This window comes from Nannobrachium achirus, assembly GCF_963921795.1.
Source record: "Nannobrachium achirus genome assembly, chromosome: 22".
In the NCBI taxonomy this organism is placed as follows: domain Eukaryota; kingdom Metazoa; phylum Chordata; class Actinopteri; order Myctophiformes; family Myctophidae; genus Nannobrachium; species Nannobrachium achirus.
The window spans coordinates 35,697,739-35,718,281 of NC_137829.1; the positions used below are offsets into that span (position 1 = coordinate 35,697,739).

At 41.7% G+C, this 20,543-nt stretch overlaps 1 protein-coding gene across 1 annotated transcript in view; it reads left to right on the forward strand.

Annotated features, from left to right (window-relative positions):
* itgav (integrin, alpha V) overlaps positions 1–20,543 on the forward strand; it is a 64,816-nt gene that overhangs the window by 31,002 nt on the left and 13,271 nt on the right. The window contains exons 10-20 of the mRNA XM_080753751.1: positions 70–126; positions 7,272–7,324; positions 7,681–7,756; positions 7,875–8,004; positions 8,135–8,232; positions 14,025–14,118; positions 14,833–14,878; positions 17,008–17,115; positions 18,154–18,209; positions 18,957–19,111; positions 20,093–20,230. Coding sequence (XP_080609877.1) covers positions 70–126; positions 7,272–7,324; positions 7,681–7,756; positions 7,875–8,004; positions 8,135–8,232; positions 14,025–14,118; positions 14,833–14,878; positions 17,008–17,115; positions 18,154–18,209; positions 18,957–19,111; positions 20,093–20,230 — 1,011 coding nt within the window. The remainder of the gene's footprint in view (positions 1–69; positions 127–7,271; positions 7,325–7,680; positions 7,757–7,874; positions 8,005–8,134; positions 8,233–14,024; positions 14,119–14,832; positions 14,879–17,007; positions 17,116–18,153; positions 18,210–18,956; positions 19,112–20,092; positions 20,231–20,543) is intronic.

A 20,543-nucleotide genomic window follows, 5' to 3' on the forward strand; every position in this document is an offset into this window, starting at 1 on the left:
AATTAGGTGACAGCTCCCCAGTTGACTTGACACAGATTGACAGCTTGTCATTTGTTGCTGTTCCTGTAGGTGAACATCTTCAACGGTCTGAACATGGAGTCTGTGGTGAACTTCACAGGAACACAGGTGAGACATGGAGGCCGGATGCTTTGTAGGGATTGGACGATAAGCGATATTATCGTTTATCGTGATAAAAAAACACTCACGATAATCGTATCATGGAGATTTAATTCATCGTGATATCGTCCTCCCGTCATGCACTAGCTGGGATCAATTCCCCTTTTATTTGCTGAGCTGCATATCTGGTACCATTTGAACCCTCTATTGGTAAAAGGTACTATACATACTTGATACAGTCCTTTTTTCACTCAAACGTCTTTGTCAAAAAATAGCCGATCTACAAGCTCACAACGCGTCGCGAGCTTGTAGATCAGCTATTTCTTGGCAAATGTTCCGTCCCAGGATAATGGATTTTGATTATCGCGATAATATCGTAAATCGCAATTTCTTTTGTCACAATAATCATGATATGAAATTTTCATATCGTCCCATCCCTAATGCTTTGATGTCCTAACACTTGCGGTATACACTATACAGTATACCGTATACACATGAACCATGTTGAGTTCATATGCCACCAAAGGGTTTCCCATGTCACACTGTTGCGCTGTGAGAGGTTCTACTGTCCATCTCCCCCACAATTCTTAACTGCTTAAGCCCTTGACACTTCGCCGTAGATCAGGGCTGCTATTTTGAAAAATCTTTACAAAATGTAAAATATATAGAATTTTGCTGTCCAAAATAGGGACAACAAGGTCAAAGTGGTTTAAACCAAACAGCAACAAAGTAAACGTTCCTGGCATTGTAATTGTAAAACAAATTGCAGTCATCTGCTCTTTCTATCTAAAGTTTATGGAGGTAATGATCATAATAACATAATGATGATAATGATCATGATGCTTATTTTTAGTATTAGTGTTATTATCATCGTCCACATTATGCAGGAATGCAGGCTATCTGAGTGGGCTTTTAGTTTAGGCTTTGGAGCAGAGGAATGTGGGGACGTTGTGGCTGCAGTATGCTAGGCTGCGTCCGCAAGATGGAACCCACCAACGCCCTGTCAGCCAAACAAACGGGGAGGGAGGTGGAGAGAGGGCGGAGCAAGGGAAGGAGAGATGCAAGGTAATGAAAGGAGGGGGGGTGGAAGGCAGTGGCGTCAGTTCAGAAAAAGCTAACGTATGGCAACATGACTGGTGTCGAAGGCGCGTGTGCAAGACACCAGTCATTTTGCCATACCTTAGCAACAGGCATGATACATTTATTTTAAAAAGTACATTCTATTTTTCCCCCGTTTCTACGGTTTCTTGGTCTGGATATGGCAGCCTGGAACGGTTGTTCAAGTGCAGCTAAACTTGGCATGTTAGTAAATGTGCCACAATTAACAATAATGCATTGCACCTGTGCAGCTGACCTGCGGAACCTGGGAATATAGGCTACCATTTTGTCAAGATGGGGAGAATACAAGTGTGGAGAATATAATTATAATACCTTGTTAAAGTGACCATTTTGTAAAATTTTGCATTTGTAGTTATTTTACTGTAATTTAACAACATAATAACCAGAACAGATAGACAAAGAGACATTCATGGATTTATATTTTAAAAGTAACTTTTATTTCCCCCCCTGGACCCAGGGTATGGCAGCTGCATACCCCTGCCATACCCAATTGACACCCCTGGTGCAAGGGTGGAGGAGATGTGCAAGGGTGGAGGAGAGAGAGAGAGATGTTCTCTCCAGGATTTAGAGTTGTAATCATAGGGTGTTCCTCTTAACTTTCCTGACTCACCCTCCCATTTCCCAGTTGTCTCTCTCTCTCTCTCTCTCTCTCTCTCTCTCTCTCTCTCTCTCTCTCTCTCTCTCTCTCTCTCTCTCTCTCTCTCTCTCCTTCTGTCGTTCATCAGCAGCCAACCATTGACTTGGAGGTGTCTCTCTCTGTCTGTCAGTCTGTCTGATATCTGCCTGTGCTTGTTTGACTTTATTTCCGGATACATTTTATTTTTGCCACGCTACTCCTCCCACAGTTTTTGACCCACATATCAAATAGACCGGCTTCATCGGGATACGTCTGCTTGCATTTTTTTTACCTACGTTACATGTAGGGATGGGACGATATGAAAATGTCATATCACGATTGTTGCGACAAAAGAAATTGCGATTTACGATATCGCGATAATCAAAATCCATTATCCTGGGGCAGAACATTTTCCCAAAAAATAGCAGATCTACAAGCTCACAACACATCGCAATGCGACACGTGAGCTTGTAGATCGGCTATTTCTTGGCAAAGACGTTTGATAGAGAGTGAAAAAAGACTGTATCAAGTACGTCCTTATAAGTACGGTACATTTTACCAATAGAGGGTTGAAATGGTACCGGATATGCAGCTCGGCAAATAAAAGGTGAATTGATCCCAGTGCATGACGATATCACGATAAATTAAATCTCCATGATACGATTATCGTGAGTGTTTTTTATCACGATAAACGATAATATCGCGTATCGTCCCATCCCTAGTTACATGGTTTAATTTATATTAATTTATATGTGAATTCATTTTCTCCATTGACTGGTATGGTAAAATGCTAAAATTAAACTTTACCCAAATATGGAGATGACTGACATCATAGATGTCGGACGTCAGAGAACGCATGAGACTGACACAATATGTCCATATATGGGCTTAATATTGATGACATCAGGGATATAAAACAGACAAGGACTAATTTATTTGCAAGCGTGACTTGCATCACGGAAACCTTGCAATTCTCCAGAATTGCATCTTTCTAGTTCTCTTTCTCTCCAAGGGCGTCAATTGGGTATGGCAGGGGTATGCAGCAGCAGCTGCCATACCCTGGGTCCAGGGGGGAGAATAAAATATACATTTTAAATATAAATACATGAATGTCTCTTTGTCTATCTGTGTTGGTTATGTTGTTAAATTACATTAAAATAACTACAAATGCAAAATTTAACAAAATGGTCACTTTAACAAGGTATTATAATTATATTCTGCACACTTTTATTGTCCCCATCTTGACAAAATGGTATATTCCCAGGTTCTATAGGTCAGCTGCACAGGTGCAATTCATTATTGTTAATTGTGGCAGGTTTACTATTTTATGCCAAGTTTAGCTGCACTTGAACAAACCGTAGAAATGGGGGAAAAATAGAATGTCCTCCTTAAAATAAATGTATCATGCCTGTTGCTAAGGTATGGCAACATGACTGGTGTCTTGCACGCACGCCTTCGCGCGCGTGCAAGACACCAGTCATGTTGCCATACCTTAGCTTTTTCTGAACTGACGCCACTGTTTCTCTCCCCTCCTGCCCTCCCTGTCTTTGGGTTGTGGTGATGAGTCAGCCTCTGTTTCCACTAAAGACTCTTTGGTTAACACATTGAACTCTGACTGTCAAATAAACACAGACTTTTCCAGCCAGAGGGAAATTCACACCCGGCCACCAGCCAAATGTTGGGGAACTTTGTCTGTGACAGTCATCATTTACGAGGTCTTACTCTTGATGGTGGACCTAACCTTTAGATATGGATTTGGGTCAAGGACCTCGTTCATAGCAACGCTGTTTTTTTATGCAAAATGTACGTTTACTGAGTTTAAAGCATGTTATTAATGGTAAATGGTGCATTTATATAGCACTTTTATCCAAAGTGTTTTACATTCACCCATTCACACACACATTCACACGCACATGGTAAATGGTGCATTTATATAGCGCCTTTATCCAAAGCACTTTATGTAGATTGTTCATTGAATATTTTATTAGACAAAAATGAAGAACAGTACAAGTGTGCGACGCGTTACATTCACCCATTCACACACACATTCATACAGCGATGGCAGAGGAAACCATGCAAGGCACCAATCTGCTCATCGGGAGTTTAGGGGTTCAGCGTCTTGCTCAAGGACACTCCGACAGTAACTCTGGGGGAGCCCGGGATCGAACTTGAATCCGCTCTAGCTCCTGAGCCACTTCCGCCATGGTTACAATTATACCTGTAGCATTCAGACTTTGGATAATAAAATAGCTAATATTGCTAAACATTGGGGTAAATCAGAACCCAAAGTGAAGTTTTATTTAGGCTTTGGTTCTACCCCACGACACAGAATTTGAATTATAACCATGCTTTATCGTCACAATTTATGTCACAATTGAAATCCTTTTTGCCATGAAATTAGCAAATCTTGTTGCTATATACTTGCTATATATAAGTTTTGCTATGAACATTTAGCCATGTATTTTGTAACATCCTGATTGAAGCTGATTATTCCGAATGAGAGGTTCACTCTTTTCCAGTGAACAGTTGAGGGAGGCCAGGAGTGAACTTGAGTAAGACTGCCAGGTCCCTTTAGTCCAGTTTCTACTGCAACCTGACCCCTGAGCTGTCCAGTTGACTTTTAATTGGCGTCTCTGCGGTGCTCCTGGAAGGAGCCACACATACTAAAACGCATACAAACCCATGATACTGAAACGTTGACATATTAGGTTTAAGTTATTGTCTTAAGATAAAAGTGATAATATCACAATGAGAATTATTTTCAGCTTTTCTTTTGTTTGAGATTAGAATACAACCTGAAGACCCTTGAAGCCTGTAGTTAAAGGGATGCATTGTTTTGAGTGAATAGTTGGAAGTTATACTGAGTCTTTACTAGAAATGTATGGAAGTATTGAGTTCTAAACAAAAGGATCATCTTTAGTAATTGGCTTAAACAAAGATTGTTCTTGGCACACATTTGCACTTGGGAAAGCCATCCCTAGAAGACTAAGCTCCGACATGTCTGGGACGCAAAGCGTGGCCTACATCTGACCTACATCTTGGCACAAAGCACTCAAAGTTTGTTGTACGCCCAGGGTCACATTGGCTTGAAGCTTAAAGGAGTAGTTCACCCCCAAAATGACTTTTTTTCTATTGATTAGTCACGCCATGGAGACTAGAGTTCAATAATATTTTTAGTTTTTTGTCGCATTCCTAAGACAAAAAATTGATAACAATAAATTTACCCCCATTCGTTCCGGATGGTGACCCGTTTCGAAACGGGTCACCATCCGGAATCAATGGGAGTAAATTTACTCAAATCAAATTTTTGTCTTAGGAATGTGACAAAAAACAAAAAATATTATTGAACTCTACTCTCCATGGCATGAGTAATCAATAGAAAAAAAGTCATTTTGGGGGTGAACTACTCCTTTAAGGGAATTAACTCATAAATATCACCACTTCACACTAGGCGTGTACATTTTTGAAGCGGTGAAAGCCGCTTCCAAGGAGTGGCTTTGTGTATATCGTGCGTCCAGGATTGAGGATTGGTCAAGCTTCACATGACAATTTGGCCCTCCAGATAAAATCATTCATTCATTCAGAATTCATAAAAACATAGAACTGAAGCACATAGAAAGTATAGATCTAGAACATAGAATGTATAGATCTAGAACACAGATTTCATAGCTCTAGAACACATAGAATGAAAATTCACCGCTTCACTTCGAACCGAGGTTTATTTATTTATTTATTTTTTTAAACAGTGGCTGCAGCATAGAGAAGCCAGATGTGTTTCTTATGCTACTGAGCTTATGTGTTTGATTAGACAAGGGAGATTTACAGTAGATTAACCACAGGAAGCTTCTGGGGGGAACATTTAGCTGATTATAGTTTTGGCAAAGCTATTTAGTGTAGAACTGGGTCTTCAAAGTTTTTTCAGGCCAAGGACCCCTTAGCTGAGAGAGAGATGAAGCAGGGACCCCCCCCCCCACTAAATATTGTATAAAATTGTGGTGCAGACTAACCTTTTCATAGATGTTTCAGAGCACTATCATCATCAGCGTTGTGTAAACTTGCACGTGTTATTTGTTTACACATTGTCTTTTCTGTTAATTTGTGTATTTTCAGACATCTAACGACTTAAACGCTCAAAACCTGACCTTTGTCTTTGTACTCGGCCCGCTCTTTCTCACCTCTATATCTTTGCCCAAAACAGACGCTCTACAAGCTCACAGTGCGTCGCGTTGCAACGATTGTGGCATACAGTACAGTATAATGATATGCGATGCCACAAAGTAGAGACGCATCATTAGTTAAACTCTTTAAAGATGCCCTTTCCCCTCTGAAATGATTCTAATGGTTCACTGTTGGCTTGGACCATGTTAACCTTTCACCTCCTTTCCTCTCCTCCTCTCCTCTATCAAAGCTCTCGTCTTCCTCTTCCACTTCCTCCTGCTGTGTTAACAGCTGGTGAAGTTCAAGAAGTCTCTCTTATCTCTCTGGACTGTAAAAGAACCCAGCGAGACCAATGCAACGCGGGATGCTCCTTAGTTAGCCGACCCGCACACATCCCCTCACAGTCTGCACTAGAGGCACTGTTAACTTGCAGATTTGAACTGTTCAGTTTAAGTCCCCAACCAGGGACGTGCGGAGAATGTTAGAGAGGCAGGGGCTGACATTTTCTAAAAGGGCCTTTTGGTGAAAATATCGAAAATAGCAGACCTCCAAGCTCACAACTGCGACGTGTTGTGAGCTTGGAGGTCGGCTATTTTCGATAGGCCTAGTTTATTTCTACACAGACACACAGATTCAGAGAGGGCAAATTTCAACATAAGATCCTGCATTCAAGTTCAGGAGAGTTTGGGCAAGGCAATTCTCTTTAATGCTGCCTTCAGGTATGGCACGGAAAGAGGGCATTTGGATTTCTTTCACCATAGTAAAAACTGCATGCATGGTCTGGAGAGGGCACTTTTTACAGACAGATAAAAGGGCAGGGGCTCAAGACCCCTTTGATGCCTATGTGTGCACGTGCCTGTCCCCAACAGTTATGTCAAAACCAGAGGAAATGTAATTGCCATATCTAGACTGTATACTCCATTATTGATTGATGGATTCAGGTTTTTATTGACAGAATACATGGTGTATACGTATACATTTACATACCTACCATATATTTGTACGTATCTGTCAAAAAGATAATACACAAAAGCAGTGGAAGTTATATACTGTATGTGAAAGCTGCTCATACTGCTCATACTGATTCTCAGTATGAGAATCTCTAATGCTTCTCAATGCAGAAGCATAAAGGACACAACACAGTTAGCCATCCAGAATTGAACCAGGGGCAAGGACCATGCCATTATTTGGTCCATACACTGTCTTATGCTACTGGGATGCCCCCATTGGTCTCTGTCTAATGTTTTTCTTTCTATCCCAGATGGCAGCTTACTTTGGTCACTCTGTTGCTGCTACTGATGTTAATAATGATGGGTGAGTTGATTGTGGTTCTGTCTGTCTGTGTTGTCTTGACCTGTCTCCATTTCAGTATGCCTATGTTTGTCCTCCTTTAATTGCAGTCTGTATTTCTGTATTTCTATGTGTCTTTGTCTGTTTTATGTCTGTCTCCGTTTCTCTTCCTGTCTGTTACTCCATGTTGGTCTTCCGCTAGCTTCCTGTTTGTGTCCATTAGTTTGTTGTAGAAAGAGCTTGTTATGTAAAAGCCCTGTTAACTGCTCTGTCATTACTCACTGCTGGAGCTCCTAGTTACTGAATTCAATCTTTCTCTGTCTCTGTCTGGCTATCTGTCTGGCTATCTCTCTCTCTCTCTCTGTCTCTCTGTCTCACAGTATGATAGATCTGCTGGTTGGAGCACCTCTCTTCATGGACAGAGGATCAGATGGTAAACTAAGGGAGGTGGGCCAGGTATGAGAAACACTCTACTCTATCTAACACAACCCTACCAAGTCTTGGGAACTACTATAGAATGGAATGGAGATACGAAACTGTAATTGTTTTTTATTCTATTTGTGTATTTCTGCAGGTGTGTGTGTACCTGGGCAAGGGGGGGTTCTCCTTCCATTCTCCCCAGAAGCTGACTGGGACAGAGGTCTATGCCCGCTATGGCTCTGGCATTGCCGCCCTGGGAGATTTGGATATGGACGGCTTCAACGGTACACACACACACACAACACACGCGCGCGCACACACACACACACGCACACGCACACGCACACATACACACGCCTGTGTGCTATAAATCTGTGATGTAATACACAATATTGTGCTATTTCTGTCCAACAGACGTTGCCATCTCGGCTCCATACGGCGGCCCCGAGCACTACGGGCTGGTCTACATCCATAATGGGCGCCGTGGGGGCCCAGACCCCTCTCCCTCTCAGGTAAATGGAAAGGGAAAGATGACAAATGGCACTTTTAGGTTTTGATGAACGATTATGTTTGCATCAGTATAGAGGGTATGCGCGTGAACATCATCGCACCTGGAAGTTATGCAGGAACGCCTACTGAGTGTCAAAAAACAGAGTCAGCAGGAGTCAAGGGGATTCAGCAGGAGTCACAAGGAGTCAGTAGGAGTCATGATGAGTCAGTATGAGTGAGGAGGAGTTTCCCAACGAGTGCTTCCAAACTTCCAAACTCCAATGCTTCATGTTTTGCCACTCAGTCTAGATGAGTGGCATATGATGCATGCCCTCTAAATGTCATTGGGTTTTGTTACACTTGCCACAAGACATTTTTTTATATATAGTGGCAAATCTCAACAGGTTGTCCCATGGCACTTTACACGTAGCAGGTCAAGACCATACTCTACAGAGACCCAACATTACCCCATGAGCAAGTGTTTGGTGAAGGCATCAAGGACAAACTCCCCTTTAACAGAAGAGACGTCGAGGAGAACCTGGCTCTGGGTGGTCGATAATATAGCATTGCCAGATTATCTCCCCTTTCTGATGAATCTGGTGACCTTCACAAAGACGATACACTGAGTAATTTCCAAAACATTAACTGTACATATGGAATCGTCTCAAGAAATGCATGTGTCCGCATGATACCACTGAGAACACAACAAAACCACTGCAGTAAATCGTCGTTCTCGGGTGGAATCCTCGTATCTCGAAGTTTCAAATTTGTATGTTCTTTCACAAAATAAAGCCCTGCTTCATCGTACAAGGCCGTCGCACAAAAGTAGTGAAAACAGCAGATCTAGATCGGCTGTTTTTACTAGTTTAAATCATTTTTAAAATGAAAAATGCCAAACAAACGGTTTTGGACATTCAAGGTTTTCACCCGACAACGACGATATATGCCAGGCCTGTGAGTGACGCTCTAAACGACCTTGCATGCATGGCGCATGCAAGGTCGCGCCATAACGTCATCGTTTCAGGAAATATGCGTATTAGTCTGTACAGACGGAGACGCAAAGCTGGCGTCTTCAGATGTATTCACTCTGGGAGCCGGTTTCAAAGATGTGCGTATTCGGGCACCCAAAACCGCCGGCTCCGTGTGGCAGAAAGGTCTAAAAACTATTAAAAACACATGCGGATTCACCATAAGATCGTTTTCATATGGACAGTGCCTAATTCTGTGGGGGCGAGAGGTGGGTGGAAATAAACAATAATATTAACTGCATTGTATGCAATGCCAAGGACGGAGGGCAGTGATTCCTAATCTGGGCTGGAGGCGCTGAGGTAAAGCCGCTAAAGGTGTGTCCTAAAAACAACAGTGGGCGTAGCTTTGTCACCCACTCGTCCAAGACAATTTGCAATCCTTGCCCCCAAACTGTGGAATAAACTCCCCGTCGCAGAACTACAGACTCACTCACTCACTCCCTAGCTTCTGCTGTGGACTGAAGACTCACCTCTTCAGACTCCACCTAACCCCACAGCACTACTGTAACACTCCCCTTCCCTCAATGACCATATATGAAGCTAGATAGCATTTTTTGGTTTTAGAAACGTTGTTTTACTGATTAGGTGCGTGGTCTACCTACCTGTTATTGTTTTTCTAGATTGATATTCCTATGCATTGTTATATTGTTGTTGATGTACTGACATATTATCTTGCTTATTATATTGATGTATTACCTGCTTATTGTAGGTCGCTTTAGCGTCTGCTAAATGCCTACATTGTTAAATTGTAAATCGTTGCCTTCACCGGCCGCCCAATTAATCCAGACAATTGGAAGGTGGAGACTTCCTATGCAAGGCCATTTACCTTGACGGTTGGAGGGGGAGAGAGAGAGAGAGAGAGACAGACAGAGACACACAGAAACAACAGTAATAACAATGACAACTATAATAACAGTCTCTGCAGCCATAATCCACGAAAGCCCTTGATCTGCAGCAGGGGGGTCCATAATCACAATCCACGTAGGCCTGTGAGACGAGCAAGCACCAAAACAACGCAGTGAGGTGTGGACAATTATGTGGGCACAATCCACACAATTTATTATCATCCCACACGTATCCCAAGTGTCCTCATTGTACTACTTTTATTATGTTTATGATGTGTAAAACATTTCTACTGTCATGAAAACTGCAGCAAAGTAATTGTACTCCTGGTAAAACCAAAACTAGGGTATTACGTCATTGTCGTGCACAACTGTACAATTACCACTCGGGGCATTACCACTAATGCCCGAACGGTTTTGTGGTGCGCATGTGCGTCAGGGACACTGTAAGAACAATTGATTTCGCGAGCTGTGGACAACTAATTACACTTTTTTTTAGAACGGTTCCTCAGCGCTCCAATGCTTGACTGTGTGTGTATGTCAGAGATGCCCACGAGTCTCATGATCACGAGTCGAGTCGAGTCAAGAGTCTTTGGGGGAGGAGTCCGAGTCGAGTGTCGAGTCTCTGGGGGACGTGGGGGACGAGTCGAGTCGAGTCTCAAGTCTTTAAGTGGCGAGTCCGAGTCGAGTTACGAGTCTTTATATACATATATATCTTTTTTTATTATTTTTTATAATGATCTAGCCTCCAGCTGAAAAAGTTAGATGGCGCATCATGATCACCCGGTACTCACAGATACAGCTACAGCAGCAGCCAGAAGCCATGGCAGGCTAAATTAGGAAAGACACATGCATGTATGTACTCACAATCACGCTACGGAGGCTGTTAAATGTTCCACGATTAATAATAATGGATCCATTTCCCCCAGAAAACAGCTCTGAAGTAGACCTCCTGCCTCTCCTTCCTCGGTGAAAGTTCCTTGGAAGCAACGCAGTTATGTCCAATAGTAGCAGGGTCCCCGGCCGTCCGATCATCATCCAATGAATAAAATAATCCCAAAACCAGCCACACTTCAGTTGCTTGCTTGACACTTAAATCCTTTTTGTAGACCTTTGTAGCTATCTGTACTGACATTTTCCTAAGACAGCTTGAGCTAGACAAGTACTCAAATGTTGTTTTTAATAGGAATTGCGAAGCAATCACAATTTTTCTATTTGAAGAAGCCGCCAGAGCTGGACAGTAAGCAACATAACACTTTACTGCAGTTACTGCCGTAAAACGTATCGCTACTGGTTACCATAGCGACGTGTACTCTCAGTGGGGATTGGACCTGGGAATACATTTTACATCACTGTCGTAAACGTTTGTTGCCGGCGTATAATTAATATACTATATTAATTAAATTGTACTGGCAAGTGCATGATTGTATTCATGATCACTCCTTTACTGTATTAATATAAACAGACAGTATGTCAGGATTGATACATTACTTAGTCATTGATACAGCATCATTTTCAATAGCAGTTTTAGTTAAGATATAAATTAAAAAAAATAAACGTGGTTCAACATAATCTTTATTCCAAAATAAAGCTTTTCTTTTACTTCTTTAGCATAAAGTTTTTTTTCCCTTTCATTTCCACTCCCCTCCTGCTTTTTTAAAAGCTATTTTTCTTTTTTAAAGTTACTGCAGTGCTGTGAAGAATCCTGACAGCACAACTGTAACATTACGGGCATATTTGGCATAACTTCACGTTAATGCTTTGAACAATAATTACGTGGGGTTAATTAGTAGATGCAGCTGGTGGAATTGACATCATGAAGAGAAGAGCCCACCGGAGAAAAAAGTGAAAACCCGACGCTAGAAAAGCACTGTCTCACGGAAAATCCTATTATCTTATCAAATTATTAAACAAATGCCACGTTAACTGAAGTAGAATAGCTGATGATGAGCTAAACATATGTGTTTTATTTCGCCGTTTTAATATTTAAATCTTATTCTGAAAGGCTGCATGCAGCAGCTGTCCTGCCTACTGCTGCTACTGAACTAACAGCCTAGGCCTAGGCTACTGTAGGTTTATTGTTCAGCCTATAAACCTCTCAAAATCAACTATGGCTTATATTGTTTAGCCTATAAGGCTCCCAAAAAATCAGAGTTGCAAGCTATTAATCCACCTTGTCATGGCGCGTCGGCGTCTAGATATCATGGAAAGACGCACTATAGCCTATACGTGCGAGCGCAACAGATACAAAAAACAATTTAATAATCCTCTAGCAGTGTAACAGTAGGGCTACTGGGCATGGTAACCTCACGTTACTGCTTTAAACAATAAGTTAACTTACGAGGGGTTAATGAGCTCAGCTATTAGACCTATATAGCTGCAGCTGGTGGTAGTGGAACATTATTAATATTATTACGAGAGGAGGCTGCGCTCTGGAGAGAAACCCGACGTTAGATAAGCAGGTTCTCACAGATAATCCTATCATTTTATACAATTATTGAACAAATGCCAGGTTAGCTGAAGTAAAATAGCTGATGATGAGCTAAACATATATGTTTTATTTCGCCGTTTTAATATTTAAATCTTAGGATGAAAGGTCCATGCAGACGGCTGTGTCTGCCACGCTTTGCGAGACAGACTGCGGTTTTCCCAACGGCCCTGAGCTGCGGGCGGTCCAAGCAGCGGTCCAAGTGAACACAGCGAAGCGCTCCTGGGCTGGCCCCCACCGTTGCGCTTAAGTACGTTGGGAAAAACAACGCGGTCGCCGCTGTCTCCGTGCGCAACACTCAGCAGCACAGCGGCGCGCAGCCGCGCAACAGAGAAGAAAGAAAGAAGAAAGGAGAAGGAAAGGCAATATTTGTCGTGCTTGTCATGCATTATAGTGCTTAAAATAAAGATTGTTAACGTCGTGAACAATCTTTATTTTAAGCACCGCTCATAAGACTCGTGAACTTAACGAGTCTTATGAGCACGAGTCGAGTCAAGTCACGAGTTTTTGAGGGGCGAGTCCGAGTCGAGTGACGAGTCGCCAAAAGTGTCACTCGATTCGACTCGAGTGACGAGTCTTTAACTCGAGTCCCCATCTCTGGTGTATGTATGTATGTATGTATGTATGTATGTATGAGGATGGCCTCGACAGCTGCTATACCGCTGGGTGACCAAGTGGCGCTCTTGAACAGTCCTGACATTAATTAATATTAATAGGCTACCAAAATAACTTTTGTGACCCAATTTTTATTGGGTCAAGAAGCACACATACACTATGGCTATGAAAGATTGCAGACAAACATTATTTGTTTAAGACAAAATATGCCATAATGTCTGTGGGAGACTGTGTTTTCTGCATAGCCTTTATCAAATCCTATTTATTTTAAATTAACCTTTTAACTTCAACAAGTATTAGCCTTTTTCTGAACCCATTAAAACCGGGAAAGCATCTGTATAATTTTAGATTTTTGCGTTAACGATTCAAAAATAGCAGATCTACAAGCTCACAGCACGTCATTTTGTTCCACGAGCTTGTACATATTTTTGAGTGGTGGTCACACCGTCTCCTATAAGTGACTTTGTCCGTGTGTTTCTATGTATGTAGCCTGAGCTGCAATATCGCTGGTGACCAAATGGCTCTGTTGAGTCTCACACACGCAACCCTGAAATGAACTGCTACACACACAGCCACGCAAACACACACACGCACCACCGCTCACTTCAAAACTTGGTTTGATTTTTTAAAGTGTGAAAACTACTGTAGGCATTATAGAATCGGGCCTCAGGTGTTGTAGAATGGGCCTTGGTGGGTTAATGCAGTTATCTACAATAGTACAATCAATTTAGGCCGCATTCACTTGTCAAGTGTGGAAACACATCCCACGAGTTCTGCTGTCCATATATTGGTACATAAACAAAGTATATAACATAATACTGCAACTCCCTCCTTCATTTCAGGTCCTGCAGGGAAAATGGGCATCCAGCTACATGCCTGCCAGCTTTGGCTATTCTATGAATGGAAACACTGATATAGACCAGAATGGATACCCAGGTACGTGCGCACACACGCACACACACACGCACGCACGCACGCACGCACGCACACACACACACACACGCGCGCACTCGCGTAGATAGACACTAGAGCAGTCATCCTCATTGTGAGGTCTTTTTGATGGTTCCAGACGGTCCCCAACCAAAATGACTGATACCTTTTCATACCTATACTATACAAGTAAAACAACTAGAGAACATAAAAGCTTGTTATATTTTGATTTCATTGTTATCTCTATACTGTACTTACCATATAGTACATTGACCGTAAAGGAATTCTGGACCAAATTACGAACTATTATCAGACCAAATCTTATCCAGCAATAAAAATGTTCTCGGGGGATTGGGGTTCCAGAGATAAAAAAATATTTTGTGGAAATTGGAGGTCCTTGAAATAAATTCAAATTAGAGCATGTAGACATGAGACTGAGAGGAATAAAGGTACCGCATTCCTTACACCCATTGTTTCTCTCATACACAGTAGGAGACACATTAAGCTGGATTTATAGTTGGTTGTGCCAACAACAGACAGAAAACGGGTGATTTACAAGCTCACAAGGCATTGCACTGCCGTGCGTCTGTGAGCTTGTAGATTGGCTATTGCCGGTGCACAACACCGCACAAAACACAAAGTCTATCAAGCCTTTAATGAGTGTAATATTACTGGGTTCAAGCAGTGTTGCATTAAATACTGATGAGCTTGTCTTTACAGATTTAATAGTGGGAGCATTTGGAGCAGACAAAGCAGTTGTGTACAGGTACCTATTGTGTGCATGTGCGATTGTGCGTATGACTTTGGGTGTACTGCATATTCTGTGTTTATGTATTTGATAATGTGAGGCTGCGTGTTGCAACCTGCATGTGTGGCCTGTGCAGGACTCTTTGTGTGGTTGTTGTGCATGTGAATAAATATGTACAGTATGTGTGCTTAGATGTATGTGTGTGTGTGCGCAAATGTATGCAAACAATCTACAGCACTGGTTCCCAAACACTGGGTCAGGACCAATTTGTGGGTCACAGACATATTTTTATAGGTCCCTTAATTCTTTGTTTCCTAAATGTAGTTTTTAATAGAGCAAGGAAGTTTTTTCGTCATTTACACATCCTACCTGTTTCGTGTCCCCCCCCCCCCATTCTGAATTCCCATAGACTTTTTTCATATCGCGTCATATAAGAACTGTGTTCCAAACATAAACAAATGATCTCAGCGGTTTGACACATATGGATATGAAAAATCAACTGATGGTGAGAAAACGCTAATGTTACTGTCGCCGAATTAGTTACATTTTCGCTAGAAACAGACTGTATCAAATATTAGTGACTGACTATCATAAACCATACAGAGCCACCTCCCCGACAATATCGCAGAGACTGTTTGTTTACCACAATGCTTATATGAGACAATTTTAAGATGACTCAATGTTATTCTCAATAGAGAAATTACTTCTGTGAACCGGGGGATGAACGAGCGACGTCATGACTTCGTTACTCTATTATTATTATTATTTCATATCATTTTCAAAAAACATTTCCAAAAAAGCAAAAATTTTCATGAATGTCATTTCATGAAGAAATATGAGAAAAATATTAGAAATTGCATAAATTAGAAAATGCTTAAGAAGTACTGAATCTATCTACAAGCTCACTATGTGACGCGAAATGTGTACTTTTAGATCTGCTATTTTCACTAGTTTGGGTCCCGAGCAAACGTCTAACCTCTTTTGGGTCTTGACCTGAAAAGACAAGCACGCTGATCTACAGTATACCAGTAACCTAAACAATAGCTGTGTTGGTGCCTAAATATTATGTGTGTGCGTGCCTGCACACGCGTGTGAGAGCCTATATGCAAGTCTTTGATGTAGCACATGTAAGCTGTGTGTTTTAATGATGCGGACCACCTCTGATATCAAAGCAGCAGCAGTGGATACAGTCCTGCCCTGCTGTGTTTATAGATGCTATTAGAACAACTTTAACCTCCACTGTACAACCACAAATCTCCACTCTAGACACACAATTCATATACTGTACGCACACGGTACATGTTGGTGGGAATAAACGGTGCATTGATAGCAGCCCTTTAAAACTGCGAGGTAGACGTCAGTGTTGTTTTTGACAGCAAATTTAGATTTAGTTAGTCTTTTGAATAAAATTTAATTTAGTTTTAGTCATAATTTAGACGCCTGAAAAGTTTTAGTTTTAGTCGGATTTTAGTTGACTAAATATGAAAGGATTTTAGGTGACCAAATCTACAGTTGATTTAGTCAACTGAAATGTATTTTGGCAGGCCTTGATGGCATCGTAATGACTTATTTTACACTTGGTTGCGTGCTGAAAATAGCCGATCTACAAGCGTTGTGAGGTTGTAGATCTGCTATTTTCACCTGAGAGCAACCAAACATAAAATGACTCTCTTCTCCACTAGTCCCTCCCTAAAGTTTTAGTCTAGTTTTTATTTTGTTAACAAAATTGTCGATATATTTAGTCTTAGTTATAGTCATCACAGCTTAGTTTTTATTCAGTTTTCGTCAGTGAAACGCAGTCGACAAACATTTTTCGTCATAGTTTTACGAAATTAACACTGGTAGACGTGATGGTTGAGCTGTGAGTGTGTGAGTGTAAAATGTAATTCTTTTTTTATTTTAATTAGGATTTGGCTTATTTGCATCTTCATTGTTGCATTGATTTATGTATGTTTATTCCTTTTGTTAATCATTCTTATCAAACTTGCATATGCATATGGTTTGATATTGCTCATTAAGGCTGCTTGTGATCTGCACTTTCAGTAGCATTATCAGTCTTATATAGCATTATCAGTCTTATATAGGCTATATATCTAGATCAGTGCTTACAGTTGTATTATTGATAATTTACTGTATATCTTGATCAGGGCGCGTCCTGTCATCATTGTGAACGCTACCCTGGACATCACACCCCAGATCCTCAACCCTGAAGACAAGAGCTGCAAACTGTCTGAGACCGACACTCCTGTCTCCTGGTGGGCCAACACACACACACACACACACACACACACACACACACACACACACACACACACACACACACACACACACACACACACACACACACACACACACACACACACACACACACACACACACACACACACACACACACACACATATAATATTGTATTCTGTGCTTAAAGCAATGCTGCAGGCAGTCATTTTTGATTCATAGAACCGCAGTTACATTTGTATCTTTTGATCTATTTTATCGCTGCTGACTGCCGGAGGCGGAGCTTTAAACATTTAGTATTCCCCTTCCCCCTTAGTAATGTGTTTTATTACGTTTAAAGATTCTATTAAGCTGGACTATAGACACATTTTCTAGTTTGACAAACCAACAAGCTGCACACAGAGACATAAAAAAGGTGTCCATGTATGAACATGATACCTTTTGGTTGATATGTACTATAGGAAATATAGTCAAATTCGCCCAAGTAACCAAACTATCCACTTAAAGCAGTGTGCTTTTTTTTCACTGGTAGAATGTGATACAAACGTGTGTCATGGACAACACTACAGGATACACTGTCTGTCTGCTGTTCACACTGGCAGCGTTTCTACTGCAGAGTGAAACATCCTGTCTATGTGGGAAATACAGTGTCTACAATGAATTTGCCTTTTATAATGGGCATTAATTGTTTAAATTGTTAATTTGAGTTAATTTGTGTTGAGTTTAGAGACAAACAAAAAAAAAAGCAACAGTGTGAACAATTAAATACACATTTGTCTGGGCCATTGAGAAATATCCAACATTGGTGCAAGCTACTGAAATCATAGCCCTACCCAACCATTTGCAATTTTGGTAAAATTGCAAATATGAGCACAGTGATACAGTATTCTGGTAAATAAAAACATGGATAGTGATAGTGTCCTACATGTACAACTTTATATGTACTAGCGTGCAGTGTTTTTATCAGATATGTTTTTATTTTTGCTTCCTCAACAATCATCTGTGTTCATAATATACTGTAGACATCGTCGTATAATTCTGACTCTTATCTGTCCAGTTTCAAGGTGAAGTATTGTCTAAAGGCCAATGGGAAGAGCGCTCCAGGCACGCTCAGTAAGTACTAGAATCTACTTAAAGCCATTAAAACGGGGAAAGCATGGAAAGCATCCATGTCATTTTAGTTTTTGACGTTGGCTATTCAAAAATAGCAGATATACAAGCTCAGAGTGTGTCACTTTGTGCCACCCTGCAAGCTTGTACAGCTGCTATTTTTTGAGCGGTGGTTACACCGTCTCCTATACGTGGCCGTGTGTGTATGCGTGTGTGTGTGTGTGTGTGTGTGTGTGCGTGTGTCCGTGTCTGTATGTAGCCTGCAGAGCCTGCAGTACCTTTTCTGGCCACACATGTTAAGGGAGGGGCGCTGTTGTTCAGGCCAGAGACACACACACACACACACACACACACACACACACACACACACACACACACACACACACCGACCACCGCTCAGTTCACACGGGTGTGATTTTTAGTGTGAGATCCACTGATTTAGAAGGCATTTGTAGAATTGGCCTCAGGTCTGAAACAATGGTTAAACCGCTGGGTCTCATTTCCACCCTGGGGAGTCTGAGTACTGCCGGTTTTCATTCCTGAGTAGATTCTAATCTGAGATCTGATTTAGACCTAAGAAATCACTGTTTAATAATTGTCGAGGTGTTTGGAGCATCAATAAGAGACCTGGATGTCTGTCACTTTGGCGAACCGAGTTGAACTTCCGGTGCAAGTGAGGATAGAGGAGTGAGGAAACATCAGGCAAGAGACTTGGGATCCAGCCTATAACGACCTCTGTTCTTTCCCCAGATTTCCGTGTCGACCTCGTGTTGGACCGTCTCAAGCACAAGGGGGCGACCAAGCGTGTCCTGTTCCTGCACAGCAGGACCTCCCAGTACACCAAGAACATGACGGTGACCACCGGGAGGATCCCAGCCTGTGAGGAACTGGTGGCCTTCCTCAGGGTGAGTCTGAGGCACATTTCATCACCATGCCTTCAAGTGGTCCCTCAAAAACCTGTGAGCCGGTCTAACCCAGGGGCATAGTTCCGCCGATTTAAAATGACTCCAATACGGAACTAAAACTTCCTATGATTGGCCGCTAGTTGCGCTGTTTTCCCCCCCGGCCGATCGCAAAAAGAATTGTTCTCCATTGGACCCCATTCATTTTCCCCCTTAACATTTTCATAAATACTTTATGGTTCCTATCTCTAATAAAAATTGCCTTTCAATCACAATTATATGCGTTTTGTGAAAATAAGGTCCCATTTATGTTAAAATTGATGATAAAGTTGCGGGGGGCGTGGCCAACTAAACTAATTCCAGCCGGCCGTGTTCTTCTTCGTGTACTGTATATCGGGAGGTTCCGACCACATTCTCCCAAGTATCTCTGCGGTTGCACGTGACCGTTGGCAGCCAATAGCATCCTCTGGTGCCTTTAAAATCTATGATGTCAACACCCATGCCAAGGACCCATATTGTGTCATTTGCGCTGCATAGAAACCAATGGCTTCGCTTTGTCCATATCTTTTATACAGTCTATGGTCTAACCTAACCTTACTGGTTATGACTAACAATGCACTACTTTCCAGTTTGGCTTGTGAACACCAGTCAAATCAAAATTTACCAGATCATGTGTCATTTGACTCATCTTTTACCTTGCTGTAATGTATGTCAAAAGAGGCTGTGTGATTTCTAATGAGTTGTGGTGAAGAAAAGAAACATTTGCAGCAATTTTCAGCCAATGTGTCCCGGTTAAACTGGGACACACTGTTTTGATCAGCTTAAAAAAATAGAAATAAAACATTGTGTAATTAAAGTTACCGGTACATGTTTTTTATTCACATATTTCCGTTTAATATACTTTCCCTATTTATTAATATTTAAACAAATCAGACATTTGATTACATTGATTTGTAACTATCTGCATGTCTCTCTGTCTCTCAGGATGACAGTGAGTTCAGGGATAAGATCACTCCTATATCAGTGTTCATGGAGTACAGCTTGGACTTCAAGGCAGCTGCAGACAAAACAGGTCTGCTGCCCATACTGGACATGACTGCCCCCCCTAATGTCACCAAGCAGGTAACGTGTGCGTGCGTGCGTGCGTGCGTGCGTGCGTGCGTGTGTGTGTGTGTGTGTGTTTTGATTGAATACCGTACTTTATTATCCAGATGGAAAATAGTAACAGTACAGTTTACACATTAACTGCCGCGATATTCATTATAGAGTTCTCAACGGGCCTGAAAATTAAGGCCCAGCCCTAACTGGAAAACGTCGGGTTGAGTCGGGTAGAGTTGGGTAGATTTGGGTTCGGGAAGAATTTGAGAACTCCATCACAGAGTGATAGAGATCTCCCTCCCCCCCCCCCCCCCTTTTTTTTCTAAAGAAATTATAT